Below are 18430 nucleotides of genomic sequence, written 5' to 3' on the forward strand. Positions count from 1 at the left end.
CTCTCAGCATGGAACATCAGACTGCATGGACTTCTTAAATGTGTTTACTTTCATACTACTAATAATATATATCTCCTTTTTCTTTTGAAACAACTTAATCTTTTTTTTGAGAGGAAATAGATCACTTTTATTTTCAGCTCTATGTATATGGATCTACACACACACACACACACACACACACACACACTTTTTGGTCTGTCAGATTTTTCTCTCTGTGCCAGGGAACATGTGTTCCCGCAGAATGGAGAGAAGCCACCTCCACCCACCTTGCATATTCTCTCCTGGATCCAAGCTTCTAGGAAATGAGTTCCCCAAAGAGAAAAATCTCTCTTAGAGCCACAGTCGCACATGGCTATCCATGGAGCTCCTCTGCTCCTGTTTATAGAATTTCTACTGCTTAAATATTTCAACCAGAATTAAATTTGAATTGCATGTAATGATTTTGGCTTAAATACTAACATCTATGCCTCTTAGCCTTTGGACATGGGCTAATGCAGAAAGATAGCTATTCAAATATAAAGTTGGAAGGACAGCCACACCCTCAAGAATGACTCCTTCATTCCCTGCCAATCAGTAAAGGAGGCAGAAAGTCTTAGAGTCAATCATGACTGATAATCTGAATAACATGGAAGTACGAATGGGCTAGAACAAGGTTTAGGGATGGCAAGATCAAAGAAAAGAAATTGGAAACCTCTTTAACTTTCAGGTGCTCTTCCAGAAAAGATAGGAGTTTAGCAGACCTAAGCTGATGCCAAAGAAAGTACCAAGAGAGATATTTTTAAGGGTGTCCAGGGAATGTTCAACAATTGGTTCCTTGCAAGAGAAAAACTCCACAATTTAATAGTGTTTGCCAATATCCACAGTGTGAATATTTCCACCATAGCCAGATTCAGGGTGTCAGTGTGATGCCCTGAGTAGAGTTGTCACTAAATCCATTCTTCTAATTAAGGACAATGGCAAATGTACTGTGCTGGCATTTCATAAATACCAAAACAACAAGTAATTAATTTTTAACTATATATTTTTACCTTAGGAAAAACAATTATAAAAATTACCTTGGGAGAGACCCATTCATTCATTGATCTTAGAGGGCTTGTCTCTTGCCACCCTCCTTCACAAATACCCCCCTCTCATTACACTGTTCTTCTGAACACTTTTGAGTTTTTTTTTTTTAATACCTACATGTCTACTCATGATGTTCATGCAAGCCAAAATGTGGCCTGACACAATTGTTCACAAATCCAGCATTGGACCATCACGGCTCGGATGAAATGTCTCATGTTCCTCCTCTGGTAAGCTCTCTTGGATTAGCCTTCCTTCTTTCACAAGTTGTCTTGGCCCTCTTCAACCTTTGACATGCATGTCTTTACAGATTGATTACTCTTTCTCTTTGGGGGGGGTCATGTGACTTGTTTTCTTGAACCAGAATGAGCAGAAAGGCTCAAGGTTTAGTTCCTCAATAATACAATTTGACGAACTCACTTCTTTCTTTCTACTACTTTGGCTCTATCCTCATTCACATCCCCAAATACAGACAGCAAGGGTTAATAATCAAATTAAAGTTAAAATTATCACTTTTGGTAAAACTCTATTTAAAAAATAAAAAGCAGGGACTTTTTGAGTTGTGGCTCAGTGGTAGAGTGCTCGCCTAGCACATGTAAGGTGCTGGGTTCGATCCTCAGCACCATAGAAAAATAAATAAATAAAATAAAGGTATTGTGTCCCACTACAACTAAATTTTTTTAAAATAAATAAACAAATAAATAAAAACAACTTTGCAGCCATAAAGGTATGTCGCAAAAATAAATCCAGTCTGAATCAACTAAATACGAGGGAGGTTTCTTTCTGATAAAATACCTATATCCTCATCCTCTAGATATGAACACTAACCCTTTTTAGAACTATTATGAAATTATAAGACATGTAACTGACCTATGTAACTCAAGATAGTTTTCAAATAAAATACAAACCTATGCAATCTATTAACAAACACCAATACCAGCAGCAGTAGTATCTCCCTTTCTTTCAGCTCAAAATATTACGTGCGTTTGAATTGCCTCACTAGTACTGTTTTCTCAATAGTTAATGATAAGAAAATTTAGCAAGTAAGCAGAGCTATCTTAATTTGAACCAATCCTGAAACAGTATGTATGATTCTGAGACAATATTATTGTATATGACTATAGCAATTATCTTTTCCACTTAGGTCTCAAATGCTACGATATTTATTTCTAGGGATACTAAAAATTCTCTGGATTTCTACAGGTTAGTGCTATAGAATGTTATTCTGGTCCTCTAGTGCAAGGATAAAATTTGTGGCACTTTTACAGAAATTAGTATAGAACAAATCTAAGATTGGACTTCAGTCTATAAAAAGGCAAAACAAAACAACAACAACAACAAAAAGTGCTGTGACAGATTGGGCCAGGGAGAAGGAGGCTGTTTTATAAAGGTCAATTTTTAAACCCCTCCTACAGAACATGATCTATGCAAAATATATCCACAATATATTCCAAAGCATAATGTCACCGGATAAACCTAAGGAGTTGAACATATGGGGGAATATGAAAAAGAAGGTATTAAAGTCTGAAAACAAGCAGGTTGGTAAGCTCATTAGCTGGGGTGGAATTTTAAAATCTTCACGTGAAAGAATATATAAATCAAAATATACACATGCAATCCCAGTCATGCGCACTGTGTATTCACACACAGCACACTGCAGTTGTAATCTTCCACTTTGGAACAGTAAAATCCCTCTTTATAAGTGTCAACGCGCCCTCTTCTGGTCATCGTGAGGTATTTGCATTTCTGATTCACAACAGGAGATGCAACAGAATAATAAAAGAAATTTCCGGGATTTTTTACTTCAATTTTATGTAACATAAATTTTACTTAGTTTTAAATATTACTTACTTTAGTTTTATTTTTTATACAAAAGAATTAATTTCTAAAATGATATAACAAAAGTGTGCAGGTAAAATAACTACTCACTTGTAACAAAGCAACAATAGTGGTGAATTAAAAATAATTATATGACATTTTTGCTGAAAAACTAGAATATAGAAATATGGAAAACATACAGTGATATGTTTTTCAGGGAAGTATGGCCTGGAGAGACATGAACATTTTATATAATTTTGTTATAAAATGGCTTCAGAAAGCAGAATGATCATTTTCAGCATTAAAATAGTATTAATGTGTAAGGAATGTTCAAATGTTGTTTAGGAATTTATTGTATTAATTTGGAAAATGGTGAATTAAAAACTTTTTGGTGCATTTTAATTACTAACCACCTTTTTAATGGGAAGCAGCTGATTGTCAATAGTGAATAAGGAGGAAGGAGGAAGAAATGCCAGTCCCTACTTAATGAAGACAGGATAAAAATCTCTCTCCTTAATCACCCCCCTGTAGAATTTTAATAGATTACCCTTTACATGAAGGTGGCATGATTAAAATTGGTTTCATAGTAAGTCACTGTTACTAATGGTTCTGGATAGGTATGTTAAGGAGTAAAAGGGGCAGAAAACAACATATGAAAAATCTTTGCATTAAAACTATAAATAATTAACAATACTTGGGTGCACCAAGATTCTATGCACTGAAAAAAATGGCATACAAACTGGTTCAGAAATAATAATTAGAAAAGTTTTACTTTAAAATCAGAAATAATTTCTCACATATTTTTTCTTTCTGCACATAAAAATACTCATATCTGCAGAATGTATGCAACTTAAGTAACAAATTTCTTTCAATGCTACTTTGGTAACTATTTGAAATATTAACTGATATATTGAAATTCAAAATAAAGATTATACATTATCAACATCAAGAAGATACATACAAAAATTACACAAATGCATATAAGTAACTGTGGAACACTTTTACATTTATTCTGATTGTTAATTCTAAGAATGCTTATGTAAGAAAAATCATTCTATATTAAATTTTATAGCAAAAGTTCAAGTGAAAGAATTTTACAAGTTACTTATGCCAGGAATTCTTAGTTTTTAAGATCAAGAAAATGAACATATACTTGGAAAGATCCATGACATATATCAGCAGCAGTGTCTAAAGCAAAGGCCCAGGGCCAAGGCACCACATTTTTGTAGTTACCCTTTGTTATTATTCTGCCAAGGGACAGAATGGGTTGGACTAACCTGCTCACCAATGCACATAGACGTCTGCACATCAAAAGACCCTACAGACCAGAAGACTGTTGTGAATTGGATTGGGTCCTCAGCCCCTGTCCAGCTGACTGTACTTGTATATGCCCTTAGACTTAGACACTTTAATGTTCTGTATTTTTCTTTCATAGGATATACTGTCATTGTAGCTATAAGGTGACTACTTTGGGCTGACACCCCCAGAGTGGGAAGCTCCATGGGAGCTAAAACCATTTCTCTTATATTCCCCACTGTCTGTACAGTACTGAAGAAGGAGCCTGGCACACGAGAGGTGTTTAATTAATATTTTCTAAGTAAAAGAAGTGAAAGAAAGGGGACAGGGCGGTTAAAGAAAAAGGAAGGGAAAGAAGATCTCGAGAGGAAAAAGAAATTAAAAGCCCCAAACCTTTCTATTCCCTAAAACCATTATGAAGATCCAGATTTTTCTCACAAGGTACACTTAAAACGTGAAGAAGAAGGAGAAGGAGAAGAAGAAAAAGAGGAATTTAAATTCTTGGCCTTTTTCTTTTTTTCTTTTTTCTTTTTGGACCACTTGAAACTCAGACTACATAAAGTGCAAACTGATAAGATGCACCTGGCAACTTTTTATGAAACTGCTAATCTGAAATGCAGGATCTTTGCCCAGCCTCAGTTCAGTCTTCCATTCTTTCTAGTGTGGACTTAGAAAGCTGCCAGTAACCCACAGAGATGTATCAAGAATGTTTATTAAAAAATAAAGCTCTACTTTCAGATAGTGGATTTTGGCATTTCAAATAGAATCATGATCTCTAAAAGAAAGCACAGGTGCTTGCTTAAATGGAAAAAAAAAACCCTCTAGAATACAAATTTAAGAGATTTGCCATATTACACATGAAAACCTTCCTGCTTAGAGTATGGGCCAGGACCAGAAGCAGCAGCATCACCTGAGAACTTGTGATAAAGGTGAAATCTCAGGAACCACTGCATACTGACTGAATCATATCTGCATTCCAATTAGACTCTCCTCCAGGTGGTTTATTTGATCATTAGAATCTCAGAAGCATTGCATTAAAAATACCATAAACAGACTAAAAAGCAAGTAAACCATAAAAAAATTGCCATCATTTCTGACAAATATCATTACCCTATACACTTCAGTAGTTCAGATAAAGAAGCAAGAATATAAATTTTGTTATGTTTGGATGTGAGGTATCTCCCAAAAGCTCACGTGTGAGACAATACAAGAAGGTTAAGAGGAGAAATGCTTGAGTTGGAGAGTCTTAAAGTGAAATAATCCCTAAGGGGAATAACTGAGTGGTAACTGGAGGCAGGTGGGGTGTGGCTGGAGGGAGTGGTTAATTAATTGGGGGTGTGACTATGGGGTATATACTTTGTATCTGCAGAGTGGAGACACTCTCTCTGCTTCTGATCACCATGTGAGCTGCTTCCCTCTGCCAGGCTCTTCTGCCATGACGATTTGCCTCACCTGGAGCCCCCAGGAATGGAACCAGCCTTCTATGGACTAAAACCTCTAAAACCATGAGCCCTCAAATAAACTTTTCCTCTTTTACAATTATTCTGGTCAGGTCTTTTAGTCACAGCGGTGAGGAAAGCTCACTAAGATAAATTTAGAATATAAATACCCTAATAGAAAAACGAATGTGTAATAAACAAAGAATAAAGTTGCAAAAATGTTTTTCACTAGAAATCAGAAAATTCAAATAACAAAAAATCATATTTAACAGCAACCAAATTGGTAAAGATTAAAAATCATATCACCTACTCCCATAGAAGTGAATCAGGAAAATAAGACACTCTCCTACACTGTGGGAAAACAAGTGAATTTGACATTAAGTATCAAATGTGTTAAAATTGTATAAATTATTTGACCCAGAAATTCTAATTATATGTTTTTAAGTAAACTGTGGCATAAGAGGGCCAGCATGGCATTATTCATGACAGAGTAACTTATTAAGCTAAATAATTGGTTAATTAATTATGCTTCCTCCAAATGGTGGGACTATTAGTCAATCATTAAAAACCATGATTTAGAAGAATATCTGATGTACACAGGAGAAATGCCATTTTATATATACACATCCAGGGATGTAAAAGGACTGGAAGAACACATACCCAAATGTTATGTATAATACTTATGTGGGAATATGGAAGACTTCTCTGTGTGTTTCTATGTATTCCAAATTTTCTACACTGCATCTGTATTATTTTTGTGAGTACAAATAATGAAATTTACAGTGGTGTACTGGAGTCAGTTTATACTAGCTCACAAGAGCCAATTGTTAGGTTTTCAGGAATTTTGTGAGTCAGTTACTAAGCACAGATATTAAAATAAACAAATTATGTACATTTTCAATTAGATAAATTCTATTTAGAGAGGTAGTAAATATTTAAAACTCATCACATCCCAATTGTTTTACTACTTCACTATTATCTATGACCTTGATGCTGCTCATTCCTATCCTACCTGTGCAGTGGTTCTTTGTGGTTCTTCATCTTTGTGATTAAAAGTGTTAGAATTTTCCTGTCTTTAATAGGTCATGATGTCATTGGTGTACTAATTACTTTTTCTGGAAGTAACAATTAATGGATATAAATTATCTACATGTTTCAGTACCTGAAACCATAGAAGAATCTGCAAAAGATGAGTCTGATGTATTACTCTCCATGTCCTGGCCTTCTTTCCATAGGCTTGGCTGATGTGTGACTGAAAGAAGTGACTCATTTACTTCAGAACCATCTTCATGGCATGACTTCCCAATTTCTATGAATTAAAGTATAGAATAAAAACAGTGCAGCACAGGTTTTCACGCAGTACATACAATCCATCATTGTTTTGAAAAACAAAAACAAAAAAAAAATGGGGTTCCAAATAGAGGTTACCTGAATACCCTTAGATATTTTAGAATTTGGAGCACAATATAAATTGAATAATAATGCAAATTTTTATATATTGTAAATAGCTGTTATTGTTACTTTGAAACTATAATTAACTGAAAACAAATTAACTGGATGCCACCTCCCAACTTTCTGTCCAGAGATGTTATGTTGAAAGCATTTAGAAACCAAGAAACATAACACATGCTTATGATGTTAGTTATCACATCAAAATGGCTGTGGACTTCATATAAAGTAAAATCAGAAGCAAGTATGTTCGTATTTACAACTGTTTAATACTATGTTCATTTAAAATATTTTAGTGAAAGAGGAATCATTTTAATTTAAATTCCTGTAAAAATACTTTAATAATAAAAGTGCTCACAAATCCCAGAGCCCAAATTTTCCCTATGTTTAGTAGGTCATCATACCATTAGTGCACCAACTGATTTTTCTATAAGTATTAATTAGTGGATATAAAGTATCTCAGTGTTTCAAGTACCTGAAACCATAGAAGAATCTGCAAAAGATGACTCTGATGTAATCTTCTCCATGTTCTGGCCCTCTTTGTCTAGGCTTGGCTGATCTGTGGCTGAAAGACGCAACTCATTTACTTCAGAACCATCTTCGTGGGGTGAATTCTCAATCTCTGTGAAAGTATTACATGTAAATGACAGTGCAGCACAGGTTTTCATACAGTACATATAACCCACTGCTATTTTAAAAATAGAGGTTCTCTGAATACTCTTAAATATTTTAAAGTTCTGAGCAAAATAGAAATTGAATTGCAATGCAAATTTTTATACAATGTAAATAGCTGTTATCTTGAAAACGAAATGTGGGCCCCTAATAGATTTACAGTAACATACTTTAAATCTTTGACATTTTTAAAGACATAAAGCATGTTTTTATTATGAGATAATATTTTACTTTTAATATGAACACTGTAGTTTTTTGTAATGACTGAATTTTATCGAAAAAGACGATTTAATAAGTGTGTGCTAATCATAAGTAAAGTGAGATTATTTGCTGTCTGACAATGACCTTCAATGACTCAGTGGTTCTAAGCTACATTTGAGGCTGAATTAATGAAAATGCAAATTTGATAGTTTTTCTTTAGCTTGTGCTCTCACCATTTTGTTCCCTCACTGTATGTTCTGCGTGAGTTGTACATCTGCTTTAATGTCAGACTAAATTCATGTATTCTGAATTCCTGGAGATTTTTTTAATTCAATGAAATATTCTGTATTCCTCCTTTCTCTTTTCTTTTCCATTCCTCTATTCCTATTTTTCAGCCTTGTTTTATTAAGGGCCTTTATAGGACACAAAGAAAGACAAAGAAGCTCAATCTGTCACAGAAGTCCAATGTCATGAAGAAAATTTATTAAGGTCTGAATACACATTGACCCACATTAAAGGATCAAGGAAGCTGCATGGAGATTTTCTTGAAGAAGGGGTTGTGACTTCGGACAAGTAGCCAACTTGACATTCTGCTCATATTTACATCTAGCTGTTGAACATGTTTGGGGCTTATAGCTAAAATATTCAACTTATTCTGTGCTTAATAAATATTAGATAATTACATATATTAAATAAATTAACCCTTTAAATAAACCTAGATGTTAAATAATATCCCCACTTTACAGAGGAGTAAATTGAGGACCAGGGAGTGAAGAGTGTAACTAAAGATGGAACATTCAGGAAAGAAACCAGGAGGCAATGAATGTTAAGAATCCAGAGCTTGGGCTTCTACATCAGCCTGCTTGGGCTGTTACAACAACATGCCATCAACAGGTAATTGCAACAACCGAGATTTCATCTCTCACTTCTAGACTTGGGCCAAACATGACCCTAGTGCCACCATGGCTGACGTCTGCTGCCAGCCCTCTTCTCAGAGTACACCCACCCACCACCTTCTCAGTATCCTCACATGAGAAGAGAGAGATACACTTTTCTTTCTCCCTCTTCTAGAAGGCCACAATCACATCGGATTAGGGCCTCTCCTTCATGACCTCCTAAGGACATCATCTCCAGATATAGTCATATTAGGGTTTAGGGCTCTAACCTATGGATTGAGGGGATATAATTTCTCCCACAGCATTTCATTACTCCCTACCCCACTCATATTCTTGTTGTTGCATGGAAAATACAGTCATTTCATCTCAAGAACCCCCAATGTCTCAACTCATTCCAGCATCAAATGAAAAGTCAAAAGTCCACATGTTACCTAATTCAGATTTGGATAAGGTGCTAGGTGTGATTCAATCAGAGGCAAATTCTCCTCCAGCTATGAATCTATGAAACCAGACAGATTAGGGGATTTTTGAAATACAATGGTGGGATGAGCAGAAGATCAACATTCCATCCCCAAAAGGAAGAAACAGAAAAGAAGGAAAAGGTGATTTGAGCTAAACAAAGTCCAGAATCTAGCAAGGCAAATTCTTTCAGATCTTACAGGTCAAGAACTCTCTTTGGTTTGACATTCTGCTTTTGGCCCACTGGGATGGCAGGGCAACCTTGCTCCTTTTGCTCTTTCAGATAGCCATGAGCTTTCTGGTCTCTGTGAGGGGAGTACCACTTCTGAGGCACCTCCCCCAAATCAGAGAGGTAGCACTAATTGAAACTAAGGAGGAAACAGCTTTGCTTCCTTGACATGTGTGGGAGTGGCAGTCCCATGGTCTCTAAATAGCTTTGGGGTCATTCTTGCTTTTCCTTGAAGCACAGGTTCATAGCCCAATAGGTTTATGGTCTAACTCAGCAGAATCCAAGAAATCTGACAGTCTTTCTTCACCCCCATCCTGCCTTTTCTTTCCCCTTTATTTCAAACGGACAGAGTCTGTGTCCTGCTGAAATGGTTGATTAAGTGCAAGTCACATCCACAATCTATTTACTAAGAGTTTGTTCAGTTGCACCTTCATGTTCTTTTCACAACACACTTTGCCATATGTTTTTGTAAGACACTGAGAATCTCCCAGATCTTCAAGTTCTGGTCCCTTCTTGGTTACTAATTCCTTCTGTTACCAGCAGGAGTTGGATATGTGTTCCACTGGATGGAAGAATGAACACGGCAAACGTGGCCAAGTTAAATAAGGAGCAAGACTTTTATTAAAAAAGGAAAATGAGAGAAAGATTCAGAGCTCCTGGTGCAGTGTGCCTGGGAGGGGCAAGAGTGCCATTTACATCTTACCATGCTCCTCCTTTTACAGGAATGTAATTAGATGATCAGCTTCTCTTGATTGGTTTTTGATATTCCAATTGTCCCACAGTGGACGTGGGTCAGATTATAGATTATGCAGGAACTTTTGGCAAGATGGAAACATCTGCTTTTTCTGAGAAATAGCAACTGTCTTATAACATTCGGGCATGTTAAAAAGACTCTCTTCATACTTGCCGTCTTGTCGACATTTACTGTCCTTTCTCTACTCTCCACTGCCTATCCTCTGCTATCTCATTTCTTTAACTCATCTTTTTTTCTCATTTTACTACAAACAGGAGAAACAGAACCACTCCTTCCACATCTTGCTTAAAAATCTCATCAGCTAAATATCCAATTTCATTGCCCATGAGGTTCACCTTCTGCAAAATACTAGAACACTCTCCCACCAAGTTCTTTGCCATTTTATAACAAGGATCACCTTTATTCCAGTCTCTAATTTTCTATTTTCTCCTAAGACCCCATCAGAATCACCCTTAAACCTATATTTCTGGCATTCACCTCAAAATTCTTTCCACTTTCTATACATTACCTGGTTCCAGAGCCACTTCAATGTGTTTTTTGTTTAGTAGCATCCAACTTTTGGGTATCTAAATTTGTATTAGTTATTTGAGATCACCAGACCAAAATAGAGTAGAGGGTTGACTTAGACAACAGAAATTTTTTCTCAGTTTTGGAGACTGGAAGTCCAAGATCTTAATGTCAGTAGAGTCAGTGCTTACAAAGTTTTTCTTTCTTGAGTTACAGATGGTGGTTTTCTCACTGTGTCATCCCACAATGGGGAGAGAGTGATCTCTTTCCCTCTTCCTCTTCTTATAAGGCTACAGCCTTATTAGATCAGGGCCTCACCCTTATGACCTCATTTAACCTTAACAAGTTCTTAACACCCAATCTCCAGATACACCAGATACAGTAACTCTGAGAGCTATAAGCTTTCTTCGGAATGCAGGGGGCAACTCAATTCATAGTACCTCTTCGCCACAAGAAAAATGTCACAACTTTGTCCTAATTATCAAAGCTTGCTAGAAAAATGTTCAGAGTTCAGCAAATAATATTGAAATCCCTGAATCTCCCGACTAGATGTTTTGAGGCAATGAAAATATTGTTGGTCAGAGTGAGTCTGAATGTATGCAGAAATGAGCCCCAGATGGGGTGGGCATTTTCCATCTAGCCTTTAAAGGAAGCCTAAAACCATTTCTACTCTGCCACTTTTCTCATTTCTGAGTCAACATCCATCCTTACCCACTTTGGCTGAAAGGAAGGAAAGCCCCAATTGTGAGAGAACACTGCTATGGGGCCAGGGAGAGAAGAGAGACTGATGAATAATAAGATACTTATTTCTTTTCCTGAGCCTTTCCCACTTTTATATAATGATTTGTTGGTCTGGGAAAATTAGGACAAACTAGTCCCAATGCCATTGTTAAACAGACAACCAGAGACCTAATCACAATACAAATTTATGGCATATTATAAGAAAAGTAAAAACGGAGGCATGTGAATACAATGCATATGTAATAAGATGTGCTAGAATACTGGCATTACATAGGATTTTCTAAATATACTCTACTAGATTACTATTGTTCAAAAAATTATAATTTGAAATATTACACTGAACTTCCAACTAGGCACCTGGTGAAGTGGAACTGAAAGCTTATCTTGGCAAGAACTATTGCCAGACACGCATTTATGTCTATCTGGAAGATACTTTAAAGCAGAACTTATAGACCATTTGCTAAAGAATTATGCCACTGAACCCGAGCATACAATGAACAGGTACCCTCTAACAGGGGAAGGGTACACCAGAGACTTTCTGATCTGAAAAACTTCCCTTTCTAACATTTTTTTTTTTTTTTTATATACTGAGGCCAAATTTTCCTGGGAAACAAAAAATAAACTGGACTGTAGCCATTTTCCACTGAAAGTCAAGTCCTGGAATGATTTATCATGGATGGTCCCATGAGGTCTTAAGTAGGTACTCATCATGAGAGGGGGTGGTCTAGGGAGTAGCCCAGGTTTATTCTTGAGGTATATAAGAGGGAATTGGCCCATCATTGTATATATATAGCTTTGACTAGAAGTCCCTTCACTTAGCAAATAGGCCTTAGAATTATAGTGTGGAAAAAATTCCTGGAAAATAATAAATACCTTAAAAAAATGTGATCTTGATATTATAAGTAAGTGGCATCATTGAGGCCCCACCAGAGAACCAAAGCAAAATAAAGATGCTTCTTATTCTGAAGGACTTTTAATATATAGTCATAATTTTGTGGTCTAAACAGAAATCATGGAACTTGCTGGTAAATGCATAATGGAATTACTTATCTAATTGAGCATTCTTGAATAATCCCCCCAATTTTTAAATAATTTCAGAGAAAGAACAGTTTCAAGGCCTTTTGAACTTTAAGTTCATCTTAAAGATATGATAGTACAGCTACTAATGCCATTCATAATTCTTTAGAGCTTGTAAATACCCCATGGTAAAGAAAGTTGATTCTGTCTATTGCTCCATTTTTATCCCATGGTCTGTCTCACTCTGAGTGTAGTGTATGTGTGTCTGTGTGTGTGTGTGTCTGTCTGTCTGTCTGTCTCTCTCTCTCTCTCTCTCTCTCTCTCTCTCTCTCTCTCTTTCTCTCTCTCTCTCTACATATAGATAGATATTGGTACAGATACATACTTCACAGAAGTAATGACAGTAGAACCCCTGGAAGTTTCTGACAAACAGACCATGGGACTTTTGAAAGTCTGATTTTTGAAAGCTGGTTTGACCACTTTTATTTATTTATTTTTGGCACCAGGAATTGAACTCAATGATGCTTAACTACTGAGGCACATCCCCGGCCCTTTTTATGTTTTATTTTGAGACAGCACCTTGCTAAGTTGCTTAGGTCCTCACTAAGTTGCTGCTGAGTTGCTGAGACTGGTTTGAACTTTTGATCCTCCTGCCTTAGCCTCCAAAGCTGTTTTAATAACAGGTGTGCATCACCATACCCATCCTAGATTGACCACTTTTAAAGAGTGAAACAAATAGTTTTATATAGTTATGTATTTTAAATTGCCAGGCAAAAATAAAGCTATTTCATAAAATAATATAAAACATAACATGCTGTTTTTTTAATAATTTAGCAATTTTACTTTATCACTCAATTTATCTGTTTTTGTTTTGCATATGTACTTCAGAAAATTGCCTACTCTGTACCTTGTTCCACTAAAAATTATGGTGTATGGGAAGAAGGACTTTACATGTAATTTAACCTCATATCCTCAGCACCAGGAATAGCCCACCACATCTGGCACTCACTACAGGTTCACTGAATGAATGAATGAGTGAATGAGTGAAGGAAAGAGGTGAAGTCAGAATGCAATGATTATAATAATTATAATTAATTTGTTGGCAATTAACTTTTAACTCGTTTTATAAATGATATTTTTGAAAGCATAGAGAATATATTAAGGAAAGAAAAATAAGTTGGAAGTTTTAATTAGATATAAAATAATATATGTAAAAGGGCTACAAAAATTGTTAATAACTATTTTTTAACATTTATATTATATGAAGTTGAGATGTGTTGTAATTACAAACCCTTCATCAAATGTTCAAAATACTTAAAATTTATGAAAATATTCAGAAGTGTATGCAGCAGAGTTTTAATAACCACTAAAATAATTTTGTACAATTTATTTGCATCTTTTTAATGCGAAAAGTACCTTGTTAAAAATTCCAGGTCATTCTTATGCTTTCAAAATAAGACTAATAGTGGAATGTTGGTTGGACTTTGAGTCAATCACCAATATTCTAGTCCAGCTTGATGAATTCTTCGGGCTCTGATACTTTAATTTTTTTTCTCAGGCACTAATTTCTTTGTTTGTAAAATAAATGATCTACCAAATCCCTTCCCGTTTGAAAACTGTTATTTAAAAAAAAAAAACTTGGTGTTTGGCAATATGTCTATAGGTTTCATTAAACTTTCAATTATTGGGCAAAATGTGGAAAATCATCCCTAGTAAAATAAGAAATACCTGCATTGCTTTCTGAGCAAGCAACACCTGTTAACTCCTGGGCAAGTCTGTTATTTCCTGTTTCTCGAAGAATGTCCAGAAATGTAGAAAACCAGTTTTCTTTCTGCACAATCCTGCTGAGCAACTCTCTTACACCTGATTCATTTGCATTATTTTCTGCAGCAGTAATCTGTTAAGAGAAAAGTAGAAATAAAGAAGATTCAACATATCAATAAATTTAAACAGGAGATAGTTGTTAGGGAAACTGAGCAATTAAGCATAGTATTTTTTAAAAGTTTATATTCAGATACTAAGGAAAACAGCAATGCTACATGCAGCAATTTTGAAGTCTACCAGGAAAAATACCTCTGAATCAAACACCCTTTGAAACATGTAATTTTTAAGCCATTTTGATGTCCAAACCTGATGCTTAGAAATAAATGTTTTACCTCATTCTGAATAAGAAGAACATAAGAAAACATCTTTCATCAATAACCATATTTTATCTCTTTTTACCAATTTCTTTCTGTATATCTATGGCTTGCTATTTCTGTTCAACACAAGAAGTCTGTAAATGGGAAATAAAATATTTTTTATCCAACTTCTCTTTCTTCACTTTTACTATCATGGAAATAAGTAATTACAACCACAGATTCATATTTTTGTTTATTTAATATTTGCATTATTTATAATTACTATAATAAAATTTTCCAAAATTGTGTTTATTTAATATTATGACATTTTTTCTATATTTATTCCTTTTGTGAAGTATGAAGTAGACTTATTTCATATCCAGTCATTATAATATTTAGTCTTCATTTTCTTTCTTATTTATTTATTTATTTATTTATTTATTTATTTAGGGTACCCGGGATTGAACTCAGTGGCACTTGACTTCTGAGCCACATCCCCAGCACTATTTTGTATTTTTTATTTAGAGGTTCACTGAGTTGCTTAGTGTCTCGCTTTTGTTGAGGCTTTGAACTCACTATCCTCTTGTTTCAGACTCTCGAGCTGCTGGGCCTAACCTAGTGAATCTTTTTGTAATGTGGATCATTTGTATAATTATTATCACAATGCATCTTCCTAAAATAGATTCTAATAGAGTAACTGACATTTGGAGAAAAGACTAACACAAATCATGTTAGATCGGAAAGAAATGACGCCATCATTAACTTTCTGTGGCATCAAGGAAGCTACTTCATCTCCCTGAGCCTCCATTTCCACATGTGGAAACTGAGGCCACCAGAATGGAGATTCGAGTGTTAGTTACTCCATCCTGATTGCACATAAGAAACACCTGTGGAGACTTAAAAACATGCTAATGTTTAGTGTCTGTCCCAAAGGATTCTGGTTTATTTTGTCTATGTTGAGGACACAGAACATTTTGCAAACATTTTTTTTAAGCATCTCATGTGATTCTTACCAGCCTCCTAATTGAGAAACACTGATATAGATATTCTCAAAGTTCTTTCTCAATATCTATGAATCTTCTATATCTATAATTTCAGCTGTTTAGACTAGTTTGTTCTTACAAAATGTGTTTTCTAGTCCTTTAACTATATTCCAAGACCTTTTAATGTCAAGGATTTGTTAACCTTTTTTCAAATAATGTTTTCTACAAATTTAGTATTACCCATTATTATGGATGACCTAGGAAAGTATTTACTTTAAAAAACCTACTTTCTCTCTCTCTCTCTCTCTCTCTCTCTCTCTCTCTCTCTCTCTCTCTCTCTCTCTCTCTCTTCTTCTTCTTCTTCTTCTTCTTCTTCTTCTTCTTCTTCTTCTTCTTCTTCTTCTTCTTCTTCCTCCCTCCCTCCCTCCCTCCCTCCCTCCCTCCCTCCCTCCTTCCTTCCTTCCTTCCTTCCTTCCTTCCTTCCTACCAGGAATTGAACTCAGGGGCACTCAACCACTGAGCCATATCCCCAGCCCTGGCTTTGAACTCATGATCCTCCTGTCTCAGTCTTCCAAGCCACTGGGATTACAGGCATGGGCCACCATGCCTGGTCTTTTACAAACATTTCACTCGCAGATACTACTTAGTATAAAAAATTGTTCTACATGACCTCTACTCAAAGGTCATTTTAGTCCTATTAGCTAATAGGTAATTATACTGTCCTAGGGCTTTCATATATTAAGCTAGCAACTCTGAAATAGATACCAACATAAACCCCTTTCACAGATCAGAAGGCCAAGAGGCACAAAGATATTTGGCTCTCTCTCCAAGGTCACAAATCTAGTAAATGTCAAAGGTAGAATTTCATACAGGTAATTGACTGTAGAGGCTAAAACCTGACTTCTTGCGCTATAATCATAGGTAAAAATTTTCTTCAATTTTATTTTTTGTCAAAAAGTGATTATTTGCACTTAAAAATTAAACATGAAATTTTAAGTGATTTCAGGCCATCTCTCACAAACCATTGTCTAAGCAATTTCTTGCTCATTTCCTACTTTTTCTCTAAATTCATTAATCTCCTAATGGAAATTTTTTGACTTCTCTGGTATTTGTAAGAGTTTTATTATTTCCTACTAATTGGAGAAGTAATTGCTATTGACACAAATTACACTGGTTTCAGCACCTCATTTTAACTAAACCCTTCCTTTTATTTTTTTCCTGATACTAGGATTAAACATTGAACTTCGGGGGTACTTTATCACTGAGTTACATCTCCAGATTTTTTACTTTTTATTTTATTATTTTTTAATATTTATTTTTTAGTTGTAGTTGTCAATACCTTTATTTTATTTATTTTTATGAGTTGCTGAGGATTGAACCCAGGGCTTTGCAAGTGCTAGGCGAGTGCTCTACCACTGAGCCACAACCCCAGCCCTTTACTTTATATTTTGAGACAGGGTTTTGCTAGGTTGCTGAGGCTGGCCTTGAACTTACAATATTGCTGCTTCGGCCTCCTGAATAGCTGGATTACAGGAGTGCACCACCTTGTCTGGCTTCAATCATTTCTATTTTTATTATCCCATTTTTAATCAGCTTTAAATATACTTGAAGGAAGTAATAAGAAAGTATTTCTCTAAAAAGAATTAATGGGCACTGTAATGAATACTTTTATTAAAAATCGAAGCATTCTACTCACTAAATTTTCGTTGACTATCAATCTGTTAAGTGGATTTTTACTCTGGAAACACATATGTCACATTTTCTTTACCTTTATTGATCCTAGGTATTTGCATATTATAATGCTTTTGTTTTCTACATTTATTTGTACTATTTGAATGCAGAAATATATATATATAACATCTGTGTAATTTTAGTAGCTTCATCAAGATTCTGAATTTTTAAGAAATCATCCCCATTTGGATGCTGGAAAGTACATCAGTTCCCTTTGAAGTAATTTTACACACACACACATACACACACGTTTTTCTTAATCTATTTTCCTATAATATTTTAAAGATGTTAGACCCCAATAAATAAACACAATAACAGAAATTCCTAGAAGGGGAATATTTAAACTTGAGATTTATATAGAATGATTCCCTCCCCTACTAGAAGTTTTCTCTATGAATTTAACAATGTCAATGGCAACATTGTTAATTAATTTATGGAACATAAAATATAGGTGAATTTCAATGGAGTAGTTTCACGCAGCTATAAAGAAGAATATAATTATCATTTGTAGTAAAAAAGATGGAATTGGAAAGCATCATGGTGAGTGAAATAAACCAGAAACATAAAGTCAAGGGTCATATGTTCTCACATGTTGAAGCTAGAGAGGAAAAAATAAATTAAAAAAGGAACTCGTGGAATCAGGAGAGATGCCAATAGAGTAGAGGAAGAGGATTTGGGAGAAGGAGGATGGGAGGTGAAGGGGATGCTGGGTATGAAATTAATCAAATTATACTATGTGCCCATATGAATGTGTCAAAATGAATCCCACTATTGTGTATCATTGTAATGCACCAATATAAAACAAATAAATATGGTAAATTTGTGGGTAAAGCAACTTCTAAATTTTCTGTTAATTTTTGTTTTTCTTTCCAAAAGAAAACAGTTAAGCGATGTGATTCTGCAAATTGTATTTGGGGTAAAAATGGGAGTTCATAACCCAATTGAGTCAAATGTATGAAAGATGATATATCATGAGCTTTGTAATGTTTTGAACAACCAATTAAAAAAAATAAAACAGTTAAGAAACCAAAGATATTTTCATTAAGCACTGGCTTG

The 18430-nt window shown here is 35.1% G+C and overlaps 1 protein-coding gene across 2 annotated transcripts in view; it reads right to left on the reverse strand.

Annotated features, from left to right (window-relative positions):
* Positions 1–18430, reverse strand: part of Ifih1 (interferon induced with helicase C domain 1) — a 56937-nt gene that overhangs the window by 34043 nt on the left and 4464 nt on the right. The window contains exons 2-4 of one of the 2 annotated variants that reach the window (XM_026393097.2): positions 14269–14437; positions 7540–7629; positions 6778–6924 (exon numbers count right to left, since the gene is read on the reverse strand). In XM_026393097.2, coding sequence (XP_026248882.2) covers positions 6778–6924; positions 7540–7629; positions 14269–14437 — 406 coding nt within the window. Of the gene's footprint in view, positions 1–6777; positions 6925–7539; positions 7687–14268; positions 14438–18430 lie in introns of both variants that reach the window. The other variant, XM_026393096.2, reaches the window with a different exon arrangement.

The sequence above is a fragment of the Urocitellus parryii genome, chromosome 1, assembly GCF_045843805.1.
Source record: "Urocitellus parryii isolate mUroPar1 chromosome 1, mUroPar1.hap1, whole genome shotgun sequence".
Lineage (NCBI taxonomy): Eukaryota > Metazoa > Chordata > Mammalia > Rodentia > Sciuridae > Urocitellus > Urocitellus parryii.